The sequence below is a fragment of the Oxyura jamaicensis genome, chromosome 28 (genome assembly GCF_011077185.1).
Source record: "Oxyura jamaicensis isolate SHBP4307 breed ruddy duck chromosome 28, BPBGC_Ojam_1.0, whole genome shotgun sequence".
Taxonomy (NCBI): Eukaryota; Metazoa; Chordata; class Aves; order Anseriformes; family Anatidae; genus Oxyura; species Oxyura jamaicensis.
This window is the reverse complement of record NC_048920.1, coordinates 596,463-610,880: the sequence shown is the minus strand read 5'-3', so window position 1 is coordinate 610,880 and position 14,418 is coordinate 596,463. Positions and strand designations below refer to the sequence as shown.

General features: G+C 52.3%; 1 protein-coding gene across 3 annotated transcripts in view; it reads left to right on the top strand.

Moving 5' to 3' along the window:
* SBNO2 (strawberry notch homolog 2) overlaps positions 1-14,418 on the top strand; it is a 43,623-nt gene that overhangs the window by 15,174 nt on the left and 14,031 nt on the right. For 2 of the 3 annotated variants that reach the window (XM_035348086.1, XM_035348088.1), the window contains 6 exons: positions 6,809-6,973; positions 11,600-11,692; positions 12,321-12,417; positions 12,841-13,001; positions 13,434-13,567; positions 14,094-14,184. In XM_035348086.1, the coding sequence (XP_035203977.1) occupies positions 6,809-6,973; positions 11,600-11,692; positions 12,321-12,417; positions 12,841-13,001; positions 13,434-13,567; positions 14,094-14,184 (741 nt within the window). Of the gene's footprint in view, positions 1-1,865; positions 2,385-6,808; positions 6,974-11,599; positions 11,693-12,320; positions 12,418-12,840; positions 13,002-13,433; positions 13,568-14,093; positions 14,185-14,418 lie in introns of those variants that run through there. The other variant, XM_035348087.1, reaches the window with a different exon arrangement.

Sequence of the window (14,418 nt, the reverse complement as noted above, 5' to 3'; positions counted from 1 at the left end):
CCTCCTGTACCCAGCCCTCCTGTGCAGAGGTGCTACCCCGCATCGATCCGTGCTCGCGCGTTCCTAGAAGTTCAGCACATGCTTTCAGGAAACCATCAGCACGTCCAGGAAGCTGCCTGGTAGGTCGGTGATTAAAAGCTTGTGGATGATTACCTGTGCAGATGGAGTGCCGGGTAACTGAGGGGGGTAACGCGGCAGTTCCTGCGGGATGACGGTAAGTCAAGCTGCTGGTGCGAGCCCTTCCCTACCCCCGTTGTCGGCAGGCGCGTTCGCAAATCGATTGTGGAGAGGGGAAACGCCGTGGCATGCCTTCTCCCCTAGGAAGGGTTCTGAAAATACCAGGTGGTGGTTTCTCAGTGGGTATCTTATCTCCTGTGATTATATTGCTGTGGTATTGCAAAATCAATTCAGCGGTCCTTGTATCTACGGCGATGCCACCTGTCTTGCTTCCTTCTGATGTCCCAGGTGTGCTGCCTGCGTTTTGTTCCATTTGTCTACTAAGAGAAAAGGAAGAAGAAATAAGTCACCTGCTTTTTAAAGGCTACAGAAATAGCAAGACCTTTGTCTTAGGCAAGCATTGGTGGTTTAATCAAGGTCATACAAGTCGGTCACTGGCAAGTCGCTAATTAAGACGTTTCAGAAATGTATTTGGCCTCCTCGCTTCTAACGTATCATTACGGCACCTGTCCCAAGCTCCAGGGCACTGCCAGCTAATTAAAAAGACAATCAAATTCAGACACAAGCAGCAGTGAAAGCCCGCTGCCTTTCTCCACCCCAGAGCAGCTGCCCACGGAAACCAAACGCTTCGTTTTCACCCCGGTTCCTGCACTCAGGCAGCGCTGCGCCCCGGGAGCCCCGCGGTGCCTGGAGAAGGGCTTTTCTCTTTCCCTTTTGCTTCTCGGGAAGGGGTGGAACTCGTGGACTGGGCGGTTGGTCTGATGGGACGTGGATCCTCGTGACTAAGGGTTATTGGTGTGCTCATCCCTGTGGAGCCAGCTGCCCTGTTTGCAAGGGCCGCATCCTGCAGGTGCTGTTGCAGCCCTGGGGGCCACGTGCTTTTCTCGCAGGGGTCTCCAAGGGCAGCGCTCGCTCCTCATCCCACGGCACAGAGCAAAACCGCCCCCCGGCTCGCTTCCCCGGGGTCTCTGAGGGGCTGCGAAGCTGCGTGCGTTGTGCTCGGACGCTGCTCTCGGCTCCTGCGGGCCTGCTGGGCGCTTTGCTGGCTTCTCTTGCTGCTGGCGCTGGAGTTCTGGTTTTTGCCAAGCGCCTCGCACCCTGGGATTTTCCAGCGGCCCTGGGCACGGGGCCCCGGGAGCCCTCGTGGCAGCGGTGACACCGGCACTAAGGCGCTGCTGCTGGCTCTGCTGGGGAGGGCAAACGGGGACCCCTCGCACCAAAACCAGGCAGGGAAGTTCTGGTTTTTCTGCAGGGCAAATTCACTTCTCCTTCCACCTCTGGCTGCAGTGGAGCAGCCTCCTGTAACTGAGAGTGAGCAAACCCCTTCCAGCTGACCCCTTTCTGTGCCTTTCTTTTCCCCACCAGAAATTTTGCCCCCCCCCCCCCCCCCCCCTTTTTTTTTTAACCCAAACTTTAGAATAATCTTTAAAAGGGAAGCCCCTGGGAAAAGGGGGCAGTGTGGACACAGGTAGCAGCGAGTGGAGCAGGGAGGCAGCGGCTCCTTCCTATTTTCTGATTGTGAGGGTTGGGGTGGGGCAGGTCTTGAAGACAAAAGAAAGCACATGGCTCTTTATTTAAAAAAAAAATGGAAAGGAAAGGGTGCAGCTCGTTACTTTTTCAGCTTGATTATGTCACCTGAGCCCCCCCAAACCCCCCGGGCAGGAGGTTTTGGGGCGCTTGGGGAAGGGGCAGAGGTGGCCGCGGGTGGCCGGGTCCCTGCAGGGCCAGGTCCTGCCCGGGTCCGCCGGCGCTGCCGCGGAGCGCAGCTTTGTTTACAGTGCATCTGTGGTTGAATTACACCACATACAGTAATTCTCATCGCACTGCCAGTAATTTCACTGACTTACCAAGCAGGCATCATTTCCTGAAAGTCAGCCCTCGTACTTAGAGGAAGTAAGAGCACTCTCCTTCATGACTAAACAGCATATGCAAATTTCCACGGGCTTAGGACAGACGCACTGGATGGCTGTCCTTTTTTCCTCCATTTTCACTCCTTTCTTCTGCATGTTAATTTTTAAAAACCCTTGATGAGCTCTCTTTCTGGCCGTTGTTGCTGTCGCTGTCATGAATGAAGACCTTTCTGTGCTGCATATCGAGGAAGCTCACCGTCCTGCTTCAGCTGTGTCCTGTGCTGCCGACAGCAAGCTGCATGCTGCTTTAAAATGTCCCAAATGCAGTTCTGGCTGAAGTTCTCGTCCCTGTTCAAGGTAATGCTGGATTGATTTATTTTTTCTCTCCCTCGGAATCCCTGGTTTGTGTTTTCTTTGGTTCGTCCCTCTGGGCTTGCATGCCCCTTAGGTTTTTTGCCACGGCAGCGGAGTTTTAGGGGAACGCTGCCCGGTGCATGGCAGCGAGGGCAGATTTGCCGTGCTGGAGATGGGACTGTGCTTCCCTGAAACGTGCGTGCATTACTTGGAGCCTGCTCCTGTCGGTCGGGGCTTGTTTACTGCAAAACTTGGAGGAAGAGGGGCTGTGTGGAGAACTGATCCGCGTGTTTATGTGGCCGTAATGGCTTTCAGGGATTTTATTTTTAAACCAGATGCTGTGTACAGAAGAGCAAGGGAAATGCTTGCAAGACAGAGCACTGAACCCTTGAGATTGCAAGGTTATTGCCCCATATTTACAGAGACTTTGGGTTTTGGCAGCTAAAAGATTTCCTCTTAATCATTGATAGCTTACATTGTAGCTGTTAATTTTCTTATTCTGCTTTATCTGGAACCTAGCTTGGTTAACCTGTGATTGCTGAGAAACCAAACCTTTCTCGTCTGGCATTGCTTCGATCGTGTCTGTGTATTTGCATGTGCCTGTGTATGATTTCTTTTGAAGCTGCTATCAGCTGGAGCAAGCAATCAATAGCTGCTGTACAGAAGGGATATTTGTTTCCTCTGCGTCTGGATTGTTCTGGATTGTGAGCAAATAAACCATTTATAGTGAGGGCTTCACGGCCAGAATTATTTTTAGGATGCATACTGCTTCTGTATTTAGGCTTCACCTGTTCCTTCAGTATTTTTAACAAAGACTTCATTTTGACCAAAGGAGCTGGGCTTTATCTGGTGGTTGGGAGAAAGGGGTTAAGTGTTTGTATTGCTTTCTTATCCCGATCTTTTCTAGGGAATTTATTCTTGTCTTTGCTAACCTCCTTTTTGGGATAACGATAGAAACGTGTGCCGTAGCAGCATCGGTTGGCAATTATTTTGCATTCAATTTAGAAGTTCAGCAGATTATTGCTACCATTGATTTATTGAGCTGCTCACTAGAGCGTCTTCTGGTATGGAGATCAGTGATTTGCGATCATCTGTCTCCTGTTCGGTTTATTGATCTCATTAGAACACGACGTACAGAAGTGCTGGCGAGCCCCGCGGCCGCCAGCTGTGCGTAGCCTCTGCGTCAGCCGGTGTCGACCCCTTGTAAAACTCTCCATTAAGTGGCCGCCCTGCTGTAAAGGAATCGCCCTTTCACCATCTTATGATGTGCTCCTGCAACTCCATCCCTGACGCGAGCAGTTCTGAACTGCTTTCACCAGAGCAGGCCTCGAGGTCTCTGTGTCCGTCCGGCAACGGGAGAAACGGGGACAGGTCTGTGCTGAGAGCTGCGGCGCAGGGCTCGGCGCCTTCAGCTCGGCCTTGGCGTCCTGGCGGGGATGAGCACAAGGATCACAGAACCACGGAGGTTGGAGAAGACCTTTAAGATCTTCTGGTCACAGAGCAGGCGGGGGAGATGGGAGGCGAAGTCAGCCTGCCGGTAACTCTTGTGCCAAGGGCGATCTGCGGCGCGCGGGCTAGATGTTGGCTGGCTGTGCAAAATGGGAAAGGGAAAAAAAAATAAAGCCCACCCCAAACAGATACAGCCTCATTTCAGGAATAAGTCATTCCTACAGAATTGCTGTAGGTTATCATTTGAAATAAAGATCCAGCCTCGCAGGGTAACTTCCTTCTGCTACAGCAATTACATTTATTCTGAGACATAAAACAAGCGCTGCTGCTATCAAATCCTCTTATTTCTAAGGAGGAAAAAAAAAAAAAAAAGGCTCTTGCTAATCAGCCTGAAGCAGGGCTGAAATAACTCACTCCAAATCCTGAAGCCAGCGATCCCCTCATGAGTGCACCGTCGGGGTGTCAGCGGCGTTGTCCCCCTGCGAAGGGGTCGTTGTGCTCGCTGCTGTTTCGGTGCTGGCGGTTTGGGCAGTGATCCTTCCCCTCCTTCGAGGCCGGGTGACTCCAGTTTGCTCCACGTAAGCCCGTGGAGTCGTTAGTCAAGGCACCGTGTGTAGTGACACGGATTGTAGCTATCAGCATGGCGTTAATTACACCACAATTTGTATTTAAACAAGTCTAATTTGTTGGGGCTGCGCTGTAAGCCTTGCGGGGCCGGGAGCTGGCATGCTACGAGTTTTGGTGCTCTTCAGACAATTCAGGAACTGGGTGAGGCAAACAGGAGGCTCTGAAGGCCTGTGACTAACGCCTTGTCACGGTGCGAGGGGATGGACTCGCAGAAGTCTTTTCCAGGGCTGGCATTATCCCCCTCGACTTTCAGGCTGATTTCCTATTCCTTATTTCAGGCCAGGGCTCTGAGCAATGGGAGCGGGGCTGAAGCTGGCTCAGGGCTCGTGTGGGGACGGCAGGGAGCCGGGGAGCACGGTGCCAGGCTGCCTTGGGCTCTTCTGGCTCATCCCGACGCTGTCCCAGCCTGGTGCGTCCCTCTCTGCTGACCCTTGAATGAGATGTTGTCTGGTGAATGCCCAGAAAAACGATCCCATCCCGCCCCTGAATTTTGAGCCTGAGAATGGCAAGAAAAGTTGCTCCCAAATTGGCTGTAAACTGCTTTATACTGGGCATGATACGGAAGAGTAGTACCGGGTGAATTGTCACACTCGTTCCCTAGGCCCCAGTAAGCCCCGAGGTCGCCGCTCCCTGCCGTACCGTGCCCTGGCTGGGCCCGAAGGTGTGTGGCAGCACGGGGGTGTTGATGGTGGGGACAGCCCAGGGATCACTTATTTCCAGCCTCGGTGTGTGCTGCTGCCTCCGAAAAACCTCGGATTCTGGGTAAACCCTAAAATAGCCACTGAAGTACCGAGGGTAAGAGCTGCACGGGAAGCGCTGCCCGGCTGTCGATGGGCAGGAGGCCGACGGCCACATCACAGGGGGGTGCCCTGCGTGGAGCACGGCCTAACAAACAACCCTCTCTCCTCGAGCCCTTGGGCCTCCCCAGTTGATATTTGACGAATCGGAGGGTTACACATCGCTCTGCAGTCTCTTGTTGCCTGCCTTTGTTTCACGTCCGGTGCTCTCACGCAGCTGCCAGCTCCTGCACCGACAGCTTCAGAGCAGCGACTGACTTCTCAGGGGCCAAACGTGGCTGGCATGAAGGTGAAAAGATCATGTCCTGATGGCTTAAACACCGCAAAAACCTAACTTCTGATAGCAGTCGGGAGGGAGCCTGACCCAGCTCTTGGCCAGAAGCCCTTAGGAATAACACAAGCGGGCTCAGCTGCTCCTGATTTTGTCAGGCAGGGTGCAGTGACTTTTAAAATCGCTGGCTGCCTTTCTGCTTTGTAGGAAACGGCCTTTAACTGGAAACAAACAGTGATTCCTGCTCGTATCTGACACTGTGGCTCTCCTGGCAGCCGTGCTGCGGTATTACCGCCCTTGTTTGGTTATCTGGCGTAGCGAAGTCAGCCCCTCGGTGAGCGGCAGACACACTTCTTCTGCCAGTCCGAACGTGGTGTTCCACGTGCCGGGGAGATGGGCTGGCACGCAGGAGTCGGGAAGGTGCAGTGACCTGTGCCAGAGTTTGAGGGCGGAGAGTAAAAGTGCTTCTGGCTATCGGTTCTTGCCACCTGAAATCTGAAAAACCAAAAGACGAGTTGATGGTGGGGAGGGGACCGAAGGCACTTTGTGATCCGGAGCCGTCATGACTCAGATCGCTGTCATCACTGGTCGGCACGAAATAAAACAATGGTAAGGCGCCTCAGCACCGGAAAACGGGCAGGGGCAGAGCCTGGCCCCTGTCGCTGAGGCACGTTCGCCTCTTGCCCAGACTGAGGCATGGCCCGGGAAGAGGACGGGTGGATTTGGCAAGGTTTATCTGGATGCAAATGCGGGTGAAGCCAGCGCTCCTGCGCCCCGGCTCCTGGCAGCCTTGGCTGTGCAGAACCTGTGGCGAGGAGGCTGTCGTGTTTTCCGAAGCCTCTAGGTACTGCTGTGCTATAAGCTGTGATTAAACAGCCCTGTCATCACCGGGCGGAGCAGGTTCTCTGGGGGCTTTTGTGGATGAACGGAGTACTCCGGTCTTCGGGGTGCCAGACAGAAGGGCTCGCACCCTCCCGCAGCCACTTCAGTCGACATCCTGGTGAATGTACGGGGAGGTGTTCACAGTCCGGGTTAACCCTGAGTGTGTACCAGCACGTCAGTGCAGTCAGTGTTTCCTGCTCTATCAAGTAACAGATTTGAAAACAGCTGCTCAGAACACGTGTCTGTTTACGAGTTAGTTTCTGAGTTCCGTGGAGCACGAAGGAGCAAAGCTGCTCAGGTAACGGTAAGAAATCCAAACTTTCTGGAGGAGTAGGTGCAAGAAAGGAGCTCTCTGCTCTTCTTCCTGCCTGCTCTAACTGTGGTCATCTCTTCCATTTCAGGATTCTTCATGCTTCAATGAGCTTCCCAACAGCAACTCCCTCTTCTCATCCCCTGCGGATTCCCTCTCTGACATCGCGGATCCAAAGGACTTCTTGCCCACAGATAGCCTGAACCACGTGCCAACACTATGGGATGTAAACCCGTCGCTGCAGAACCAAATAGAGGTACAGGATGCTTCCTCTTCCATCCTCCCCATCAGACAATAAAAACCTCAGGGTTCATCCCACGGTGTTGAGCTCAGGAGAGTTGAAGAGCTGGACTTGAGGAAAACACGGGGATGTAGCTTGTTAACTGTCCCCAGCAGCACCCAGCGTATGTTTATTCTCCACAGCAAATATTTTACTAACAATGACTAAAACCCAAACTGTCTCAATTTGAGACTAATCATTTGTGTTTACTTCGTGAGTCCAAGTCCCTGCAAGCTTTTACATCTCCTGGGCATGTGATCTCCCGGCAGTCTGAGAGCAACAGGAGGTTCTGTGCATTTTTACCAGCCTTCTGCTGTTATTTTCCCTCGTCTGCTGGGACTGCTTACTCACTGTTGCACAACCTGGTATCAGTCACTGCTGGTAGCCACCAGCTGTGGCTGTTGGTGGAACCGATACCGTACACATTTGCTCAGGCTGGAGATCTCAGCTGTCGTGGTGAAGATCCAGCCCTGCAGCAGGTTTCCTTTGTATATCATAGTCTTACAAAGGTTGTGGGGGAAAAATTCAACGTGAGTGCTCCAGAATGCAATCCAGCACACCTGTGCTGTAGTCACGGTTGTATTTTGAGGTTCGGTTGTGTTTTTAAAGGCCACGTTTTGCTGGTAGTGATGACTTGGACTCTGTATTTCCATGATGAAAGCTGGCTGTTTGTCACAGCCTGGAAATCAGAGACCTGGCAGCAGTTATGCCTTGGAACGATACCACTGTGCAGCTCAGGGACAGGGTGGGCATTGAAGTGTGGCTTGGTGGTGAGGGTCCTGGCCTGGCATTTGGGAAATCGAAGCTCCTGTCTGCCTTAGCCTTTCCGTGGGTTCTTAGGCCAGCCATGGCAATGCAGATCCTCAGATCAGACGCCTGTGCCCTTGCTGGAGGTGCTGAGATGTGATCACCCCTGCAGACCTGTGCAGCAAGTGAGAAGCAAATGTGTCCTGTAAGTGGGGCTGAGGCCTCTGATGGCAGCGGGTGGCTCTCCCCGCTCTCCTGCGTGCTGTCCTTCCCCTCCTGTCTTCTACCGGGAGCCCTGCCGGTGCCCCTCGCTGTCCTTCAGAGCTCTGAGGTTCAGATAAGGCCAATCAGCTCCTTTGAATTCCGTTTATAAACAACTTCCTTCTGAAAAGAATCACCAGCTATTTTAAACGTTGTCTTATCAGTGTTCTCTGAACACAGAGGTTGTTGGTGGTGTTTTGCTTTTTGTTTATTTTCACTGAGGCTGACATTTCCTGACGAGCTGTTGCTGAAGTGGATCCCAGGCTGGAGATTTCGGTTTCGTTTTTGCATGGGAGGTGGGAACTTGCAGGATGCCAGCTAAAGGGATTGGTAGCTTGGCTGATGATTGGCAACTGATTTATTATCTTTTTCGAAAATACTCTCCTTTTTTGTTAAAGGAGGCAAGCAAATGATTGGTGGCAAAATCCCAAGGCAGAGCCAAAGTAAAAGGTTCCTTATGGAAACGTTCGGTACAAGGCTGGGACCTGGCTGATGTCTTGCACCAATCTACACGCAATTTGTCCAGTCTTTCCCTATCCCTCCCACATCGTCATGCCGCCGTAATTCTCCATAAGATGCCAGGAATTTTGGCAGTTAATCTGCAGCACAGGGCTGAAGGTGAGTCAGGTTTCACTGTACGCAGCCCAGGCGGATGCAGTCCTCGTCCGTTTTGCTCCAGTACATCTTATCAGCTGTGCCTGTACAGTCAGGAACAATGGGAGGCCTTGCTCTCTGCTGTCAGGACAGCAGATAAGTTCCTGGGACAGAATTTCAGTCTCAGATTCACACGGAGCAGAAGCAGCGATCTCTGAAGGGCTCCGATAACCAGGACGTCTCCTAAACGCATTGGATGCATCCTGCATGGAGACCGCCTGTGGATCCCGGGTACAAGAACAGCCTTGTGGCTTGTCCTCGTTAAAAACAACACAAAACCCCCAAACCACCCATGTTTTCTGTTGTGCAGCAATTTGAGGACACTTATGGGAAAGGCCATATCTGTATATTCTCGAGTGCCCGGGGCTGAAGCTTTGGGTGGAGTGTTCACGACCCGAGAGGAAACGGCTGGGCTCTGAGCTGCCTTCGTGTGCCCGTGCTGGGAGGGCTGGCAGCCAGAACTAAAGGAGAGGTGTTCAGCTTGGTTCTGAAGTGGGCACGGAGGGAAGAGCTACCACATAGTTAAATATTTGCAGGAGTTAGCAGACAAAACACGCTTGCTTAATTTGTGATGAAGTTGTGAAATACCTTTTAAAATAGTTGGGGTAGTCCGTTGTGCTTTCTCACAACCATCTCACGAGAATTCACAGCCTTTTGAGGTCAGGAAACAAAGCCCTGCCTCTGAAAGCTCGGAGCTCCAGTTTTTGTGACCCGTGGACGCGTTTTTCTCAGCCTAACTCATTCGTAGCCCTTCAAAACGGTGAGCACCCTCCTAGCTCAGTCCTAGGGGTTGTATTTCTGCTGCGGGGAGCTGGCTCGCCAGCCAGATGTGACTGCTCGTTTCCCATGGAAGTCACAGCGAGATGGGGTAAAGGGAGAACAATGCAAAGAGGAAGAAAGTGGAACCAGATCGAGCCTTGGTGCAGTTGTCAGCAGCTTTACGGAGGGAGTCCATCTCCTGCTCTTCCAGTGCCCCAAACCACCAGGTCTCTGTCCTTCTCCTTGTGACACCTGAGGTGAAAAGCCACGTGCCCAAGCCGCGTTGCTGAATCGGGGCAGCAGGGGTTTATGTTCTCAGGATGACGCGGTACAAAACCAGAGCTACCCAAACTTCCCTCTGCCAGAGCTGCGTGGCCCCCGATCCAGCAGGATCTGGACCTTTTATTGCCTAAGAAGAAACTTTAGTATTGAGCTCAGATTTGTAGGTGGAGATGTTTCACCTGCTCTCCAGATTTGTTGGCACTGAAAACAGCTCTTCCGTCCAGCTTCCTTCTGGTAATTCTGACTCAGGCTTCCAGTAATGGAGGGTGTTTTTTTCTTTCTTTTTTTTTTTTTCTTTTTAATTTTAAAAAAGGAAATAATCAGAGTGTTTATGCTTAAGAACTTCCCATTTTTCACTTCTGCCTGTGGAGCATAGGTCTCCAAGTCTGGCGCTCTTGACAGGCTATAAAGTTGAAGCAGTGCCGCTTTTGGAGTCGCTGATTGCTTTGGATGCCATGAGCTGCTGGCTTGACCTTGCTCGCTGTCGGGAAATTCCAGGGTGATTTTGTTTGTGTGGGGGCAGACAAAGGCTCTCCTCAATTGTGCCTTCCCAGCTCGGAGCAGCTCGGGCGCTGCGAGCAGCTGTGGTGCGGCGGGCTGGCCGGACCCGGGCAATCATTAACCCGGCGCAGTGGCTGGCGCCTGCGGACACCAACACCCGCCCCGAGCACGACGGCTGTGGCGACAGCCTGGCGCTGCTTGGCTGGGCCCCGGCACCCTTTGGGACCTGGGCTTCGTGGCCAGGATCTGTGCTGCGGAGGGGCTGGTCCCCGCAGGTGTGAGGTGAACCCCCCGTGCAAGCGGTGCTGGTCCCGGGTAGGGAGCGGCGGTCCTTAACCTCGCAGAGCCAGTGCTGAGCCATGGGCTGCTGTCTGGTGTGGCTGCTTAATTACTTTAAACAGCGTTTTTAATGTTAAAAACACAATTGCAAAACCGGTAAGCAAATGCTTGCCTCAAGGGCAGTTTGTAAGGTCGTAAAATGTCGGGGTTCTGATGTAATGCTCGGTCCGTTCCCAGGGCCGGCTTTGGGTTGCAGCCCTGCTCAGTCCTTCCCATCGCCCCTGCTTGGATCTCCTCGGCCGTACTTCAGTCTCCCTGTTTGCTTCCCACAGTGGTGCTTTTTCTCTCCCGTTGGCAAGCCCAACCATGTGCTCTCGCTTGGACTCACCAGTTCAGAATAAAACATGTGCAATGGCAGTGGGAGTCTGCACGGCTCCTTTTGTCGGGGACCTGCCCTTCAGGGAGCGCAGACCACTCTGTGCGGAACTGCCTGCGGAGCAGACGGGGCTCGGTGGCCAACACAACTGCTCTGGTGCAGAGCAAATCCAGCGCTCCGATAATCACCTTCCAGCAGGTCTTGACAGGCTTTGTGAGAGTCCTTTGAAAGTGGCGGTGTTTGTGCTGTTAGTGCAAGTGTGAGCTGGCTGAAAGGTGGGCTTCTGCCTGAGGTCCCAGCTTTGAAGGCAGAGCGGAGTGTTTGGGGTGACCTGTCTTGATGCCAGCAGTTGTTACAGCTCTGGCAGAGGACTCCTGTCCCGGTCCTGTTCACGCTGCGGGAGGACACGCGTCTCCGCAGGCTTTCATCTCACACGGAGACGCACAAAACGTTCGAGCTTCTTGCAGGAATGCTTTTACCTTCGTCAATTATTCCCTGTGTTTGTGTTGATGAAGGCATGTGGGGCATTTGCAAGATTTATTAGTTTCCAGAATTACTCCCCAGGGCTTGTCATTCACAAACAGAAAGTATTAAAGCCCATTGACGTCACCGGAGTGTAAGGTCTGAGCACAGAGCACAAGTGTCCTCACTGTTGTTGCGTTTTCCTGCTTTAATTTGCTGGAGCTGAGGCTAGAGGGCTGAGTGTTACGGCTGCTCTCTGACCTGCGTCCTTTCTGTTCCAGCTGTTCACACCCAGCAGATCGTTCGGTGGCTTGAACAGCTCAAACGACCCCGTTCCTGCTGTCCCCAGCACCCCGCTCCTCATAAGCTACCAGGTGAGAAGCGCGGTCTGCTCCAGCAGAACTGCTCATCGGGCTCTTAACTCGGTACCAACACGGCGCGGGGAAGAGCACTTCTAACCACGTTCCCTTCCGGGGGAGTGAGGCAGGAAAATCAGCCAGATCCGTTGCAAGTCGCTGCCCTTTCCCAGAGGTGCCTTGCATCTCCCTTGGTGGAACCTCGCTGCGCTGGGGAGTGATGTGTGCCTTCTGCACAGCTACATCAGCAGTCCGTAGGGGCCGTTCTTCCTGGAACATGTGCTTCGCTTCATGCTGCCAAGTACCAAACTGAGCTGAAAGCTATCCAGGTCCCTTATTCAGGGTCAGGTAGAGCACAGTTGGGCGGAATCAATGCTAGCCCACAACCCGTCTGAAAAGCGATGTAAACATCTTTTCCTAATTCGGTGTGGACTAGGCCCCGAAAGTAGCTCTTGAAGCACTCGCTGGGCCTCTGGGCTGGGCTCTCAGCAGTGGTTTTCCTTTGTTGCTGGAGCCTATAATGAGATTAATTGTGTCCAAAGGGGTTCTGGAGTTGTGTTGGGATGGATTAAATGGTAGCTTCCAGCACTGTGTCCCTAGGGCAGTGAGAATATTAACATTTGGTCAATGCTGTGTTTCTTTTCAGTCTCAGGCTCCTGCAGAGGAGGATGATGAAGGTGATGAGGAAGAAACAGAAGAGCTGGGACAAACGGAGACCTATGCAGAATACATACCTTCAAAGTGTGAGTGTCTTGGTATTGCATGGGCGTGGGGAGGGCTGTTAACTCCACTGTGGACCAACCTAATCAGCTGCTCCGTTATCTTCATGCGCGCAGAATGTGCTCTTTGCCACGGCACGTCCCAGGCCGGTGACGCTGTAGGAAAGCTTCACCAACGTACCTTCCTTGGTTGGTGCTACACAAATTTAACAGATACTTTCTGATGTCTGCTTTTGGGGCAGGCATGGCTTGGTTTCAGCAGTCTGAAATTTCAGTGGAACAAAAGAGAGAGGAGAGCAGCAAGGGTTGGGCTTGTCTCTTGTGTTCCTGAGGCCGCAGACTGAACGAGACTTTTGTAGTCTGAGGCTGCAGGCTGCGTGAGGCCTGCAGTCCTTGAGGTGCTCCATGGGAATGAAGAACTTATCTGCTTTACGTGTTGTCATTTAGCCAAGATTGGGAAGCATCACCCCGACCTCGTGGTTGAAACGAGCACTCTGTCTAGTGTCCCCCCACCCGACATCACCTACAGCCTTTCCCTGCCTTGCTCTGTTGCCGACAAAGGGTCACTCTCTGCACTACAGCTGGAAGCAATCATTTACGCCTGCCAGGTATGTGGCTCCACCTTGCCCAGCCTGCTTGTCTGAGCCTAGAAGTAAACTTTTTTGTACAGACAGATGTTGAGCTGAGTTTTGAAATAACCTGTAACACAGGTGATGAATCTTTGGAAGTGTTAGCATATGGCATTTAAAATGCTTCATGAAAGGTTTATTTGAAACCAGGGTTTAATGACCTGTGGGGTCTGCTTCCACAGATGCAAGCACTCTTGACTATTGTTGCAGGAGGGAGCGCTTAACATTTCTGGGGGCCTTTTCCATGAGCTCAGCCATGACACCTGGCCTGTCCTGATGTTGTTCATCTGAGCAGGAAACGCGTATCTCAGAGATAGGCGGAAGGGTTAAATGTTGCTCTAAGCTCACATGAAAGTTGCTGGCAAAAGGCAAATCTCGTTTAATTTCCAATTCTGCTCATTGATTTTGCAGCAACATGAAGTTTTATTACCCAATGGGCAGCGAGCTGGGTTCCTCATTGGGGACGGTGCTGGAGTTGGAAAGGGCAGGACAGTTGCGGGCATCATCTTTGAAAATTATCTTAAAGGGAGGAAAAAAGCTCTGTGGTAAGTTGTTTTCTTTTTTTTCCCTCTTTTCCCGTAAGGCCTTGGAGTTAGTTTGAAACTGGGAGTAAGGAATTCCTTAGTGCTGATGCTGGCTTTATAGTTGACTCATGCTGTGGCCTTGGGTAAGACGTTTCCACCTCTTTGTGCCTGTTTGCTAGCCGTGAAATGGGAATCTTTCCCCTGCAGCGGTGGCAGAGAATGAATCACTATGAAACGGCAAATTGTGTACCCTCGGAGCGCAGGGCCGAGCCTCTTCCTGCCCTCCTTGAAGTTGGTGGAGGGGCATTTATGGACTTCCCAGGTGCAGACTTGAGCCCCTGGAGCATGGGGCTTTACTGCAGAATAGACACCACTTGTCATAAGTGCCAGACCGGAGTCTGCTGTGGGATCTTGCATTGAGGTGTGTGGGCAGTTGGAAATATAACAGTTTTATACACCTACAGTTGCTTTAGTCAGAGGTATTAATCACCGTGCATGCCCCGACTGTCTCCTTAGGAGATAACCAGGCCCACGCCTTGCTTTACAGGTTCAGCGTCTCCAATGATCTCAAGTACGATGCTGAGAGAGACCTGAAGGACATTGAGGCCTCCCACATTCCTGTGCATGCTTTGAATAAGGTAGGGGAGAAAAGTCGTAATGCTGTTCTGGAAAACCAGCCTACAGCAGCAGTTAGATGGATCTGCCTTCGCGTGTAAAACAGTAGTCACTTCTGCCTCTGCGTGGCTGGTGGCACAGGCAATAGCAGGCTGCAAGCTGATTGCTGTTCCCTTTTCTCAGCGTGCTCTTCCCACTCTGGACTCTTGCTATTTTTGTACGCTCTCCAGAGCCGCACTGCGAGTACAGATCTGTTT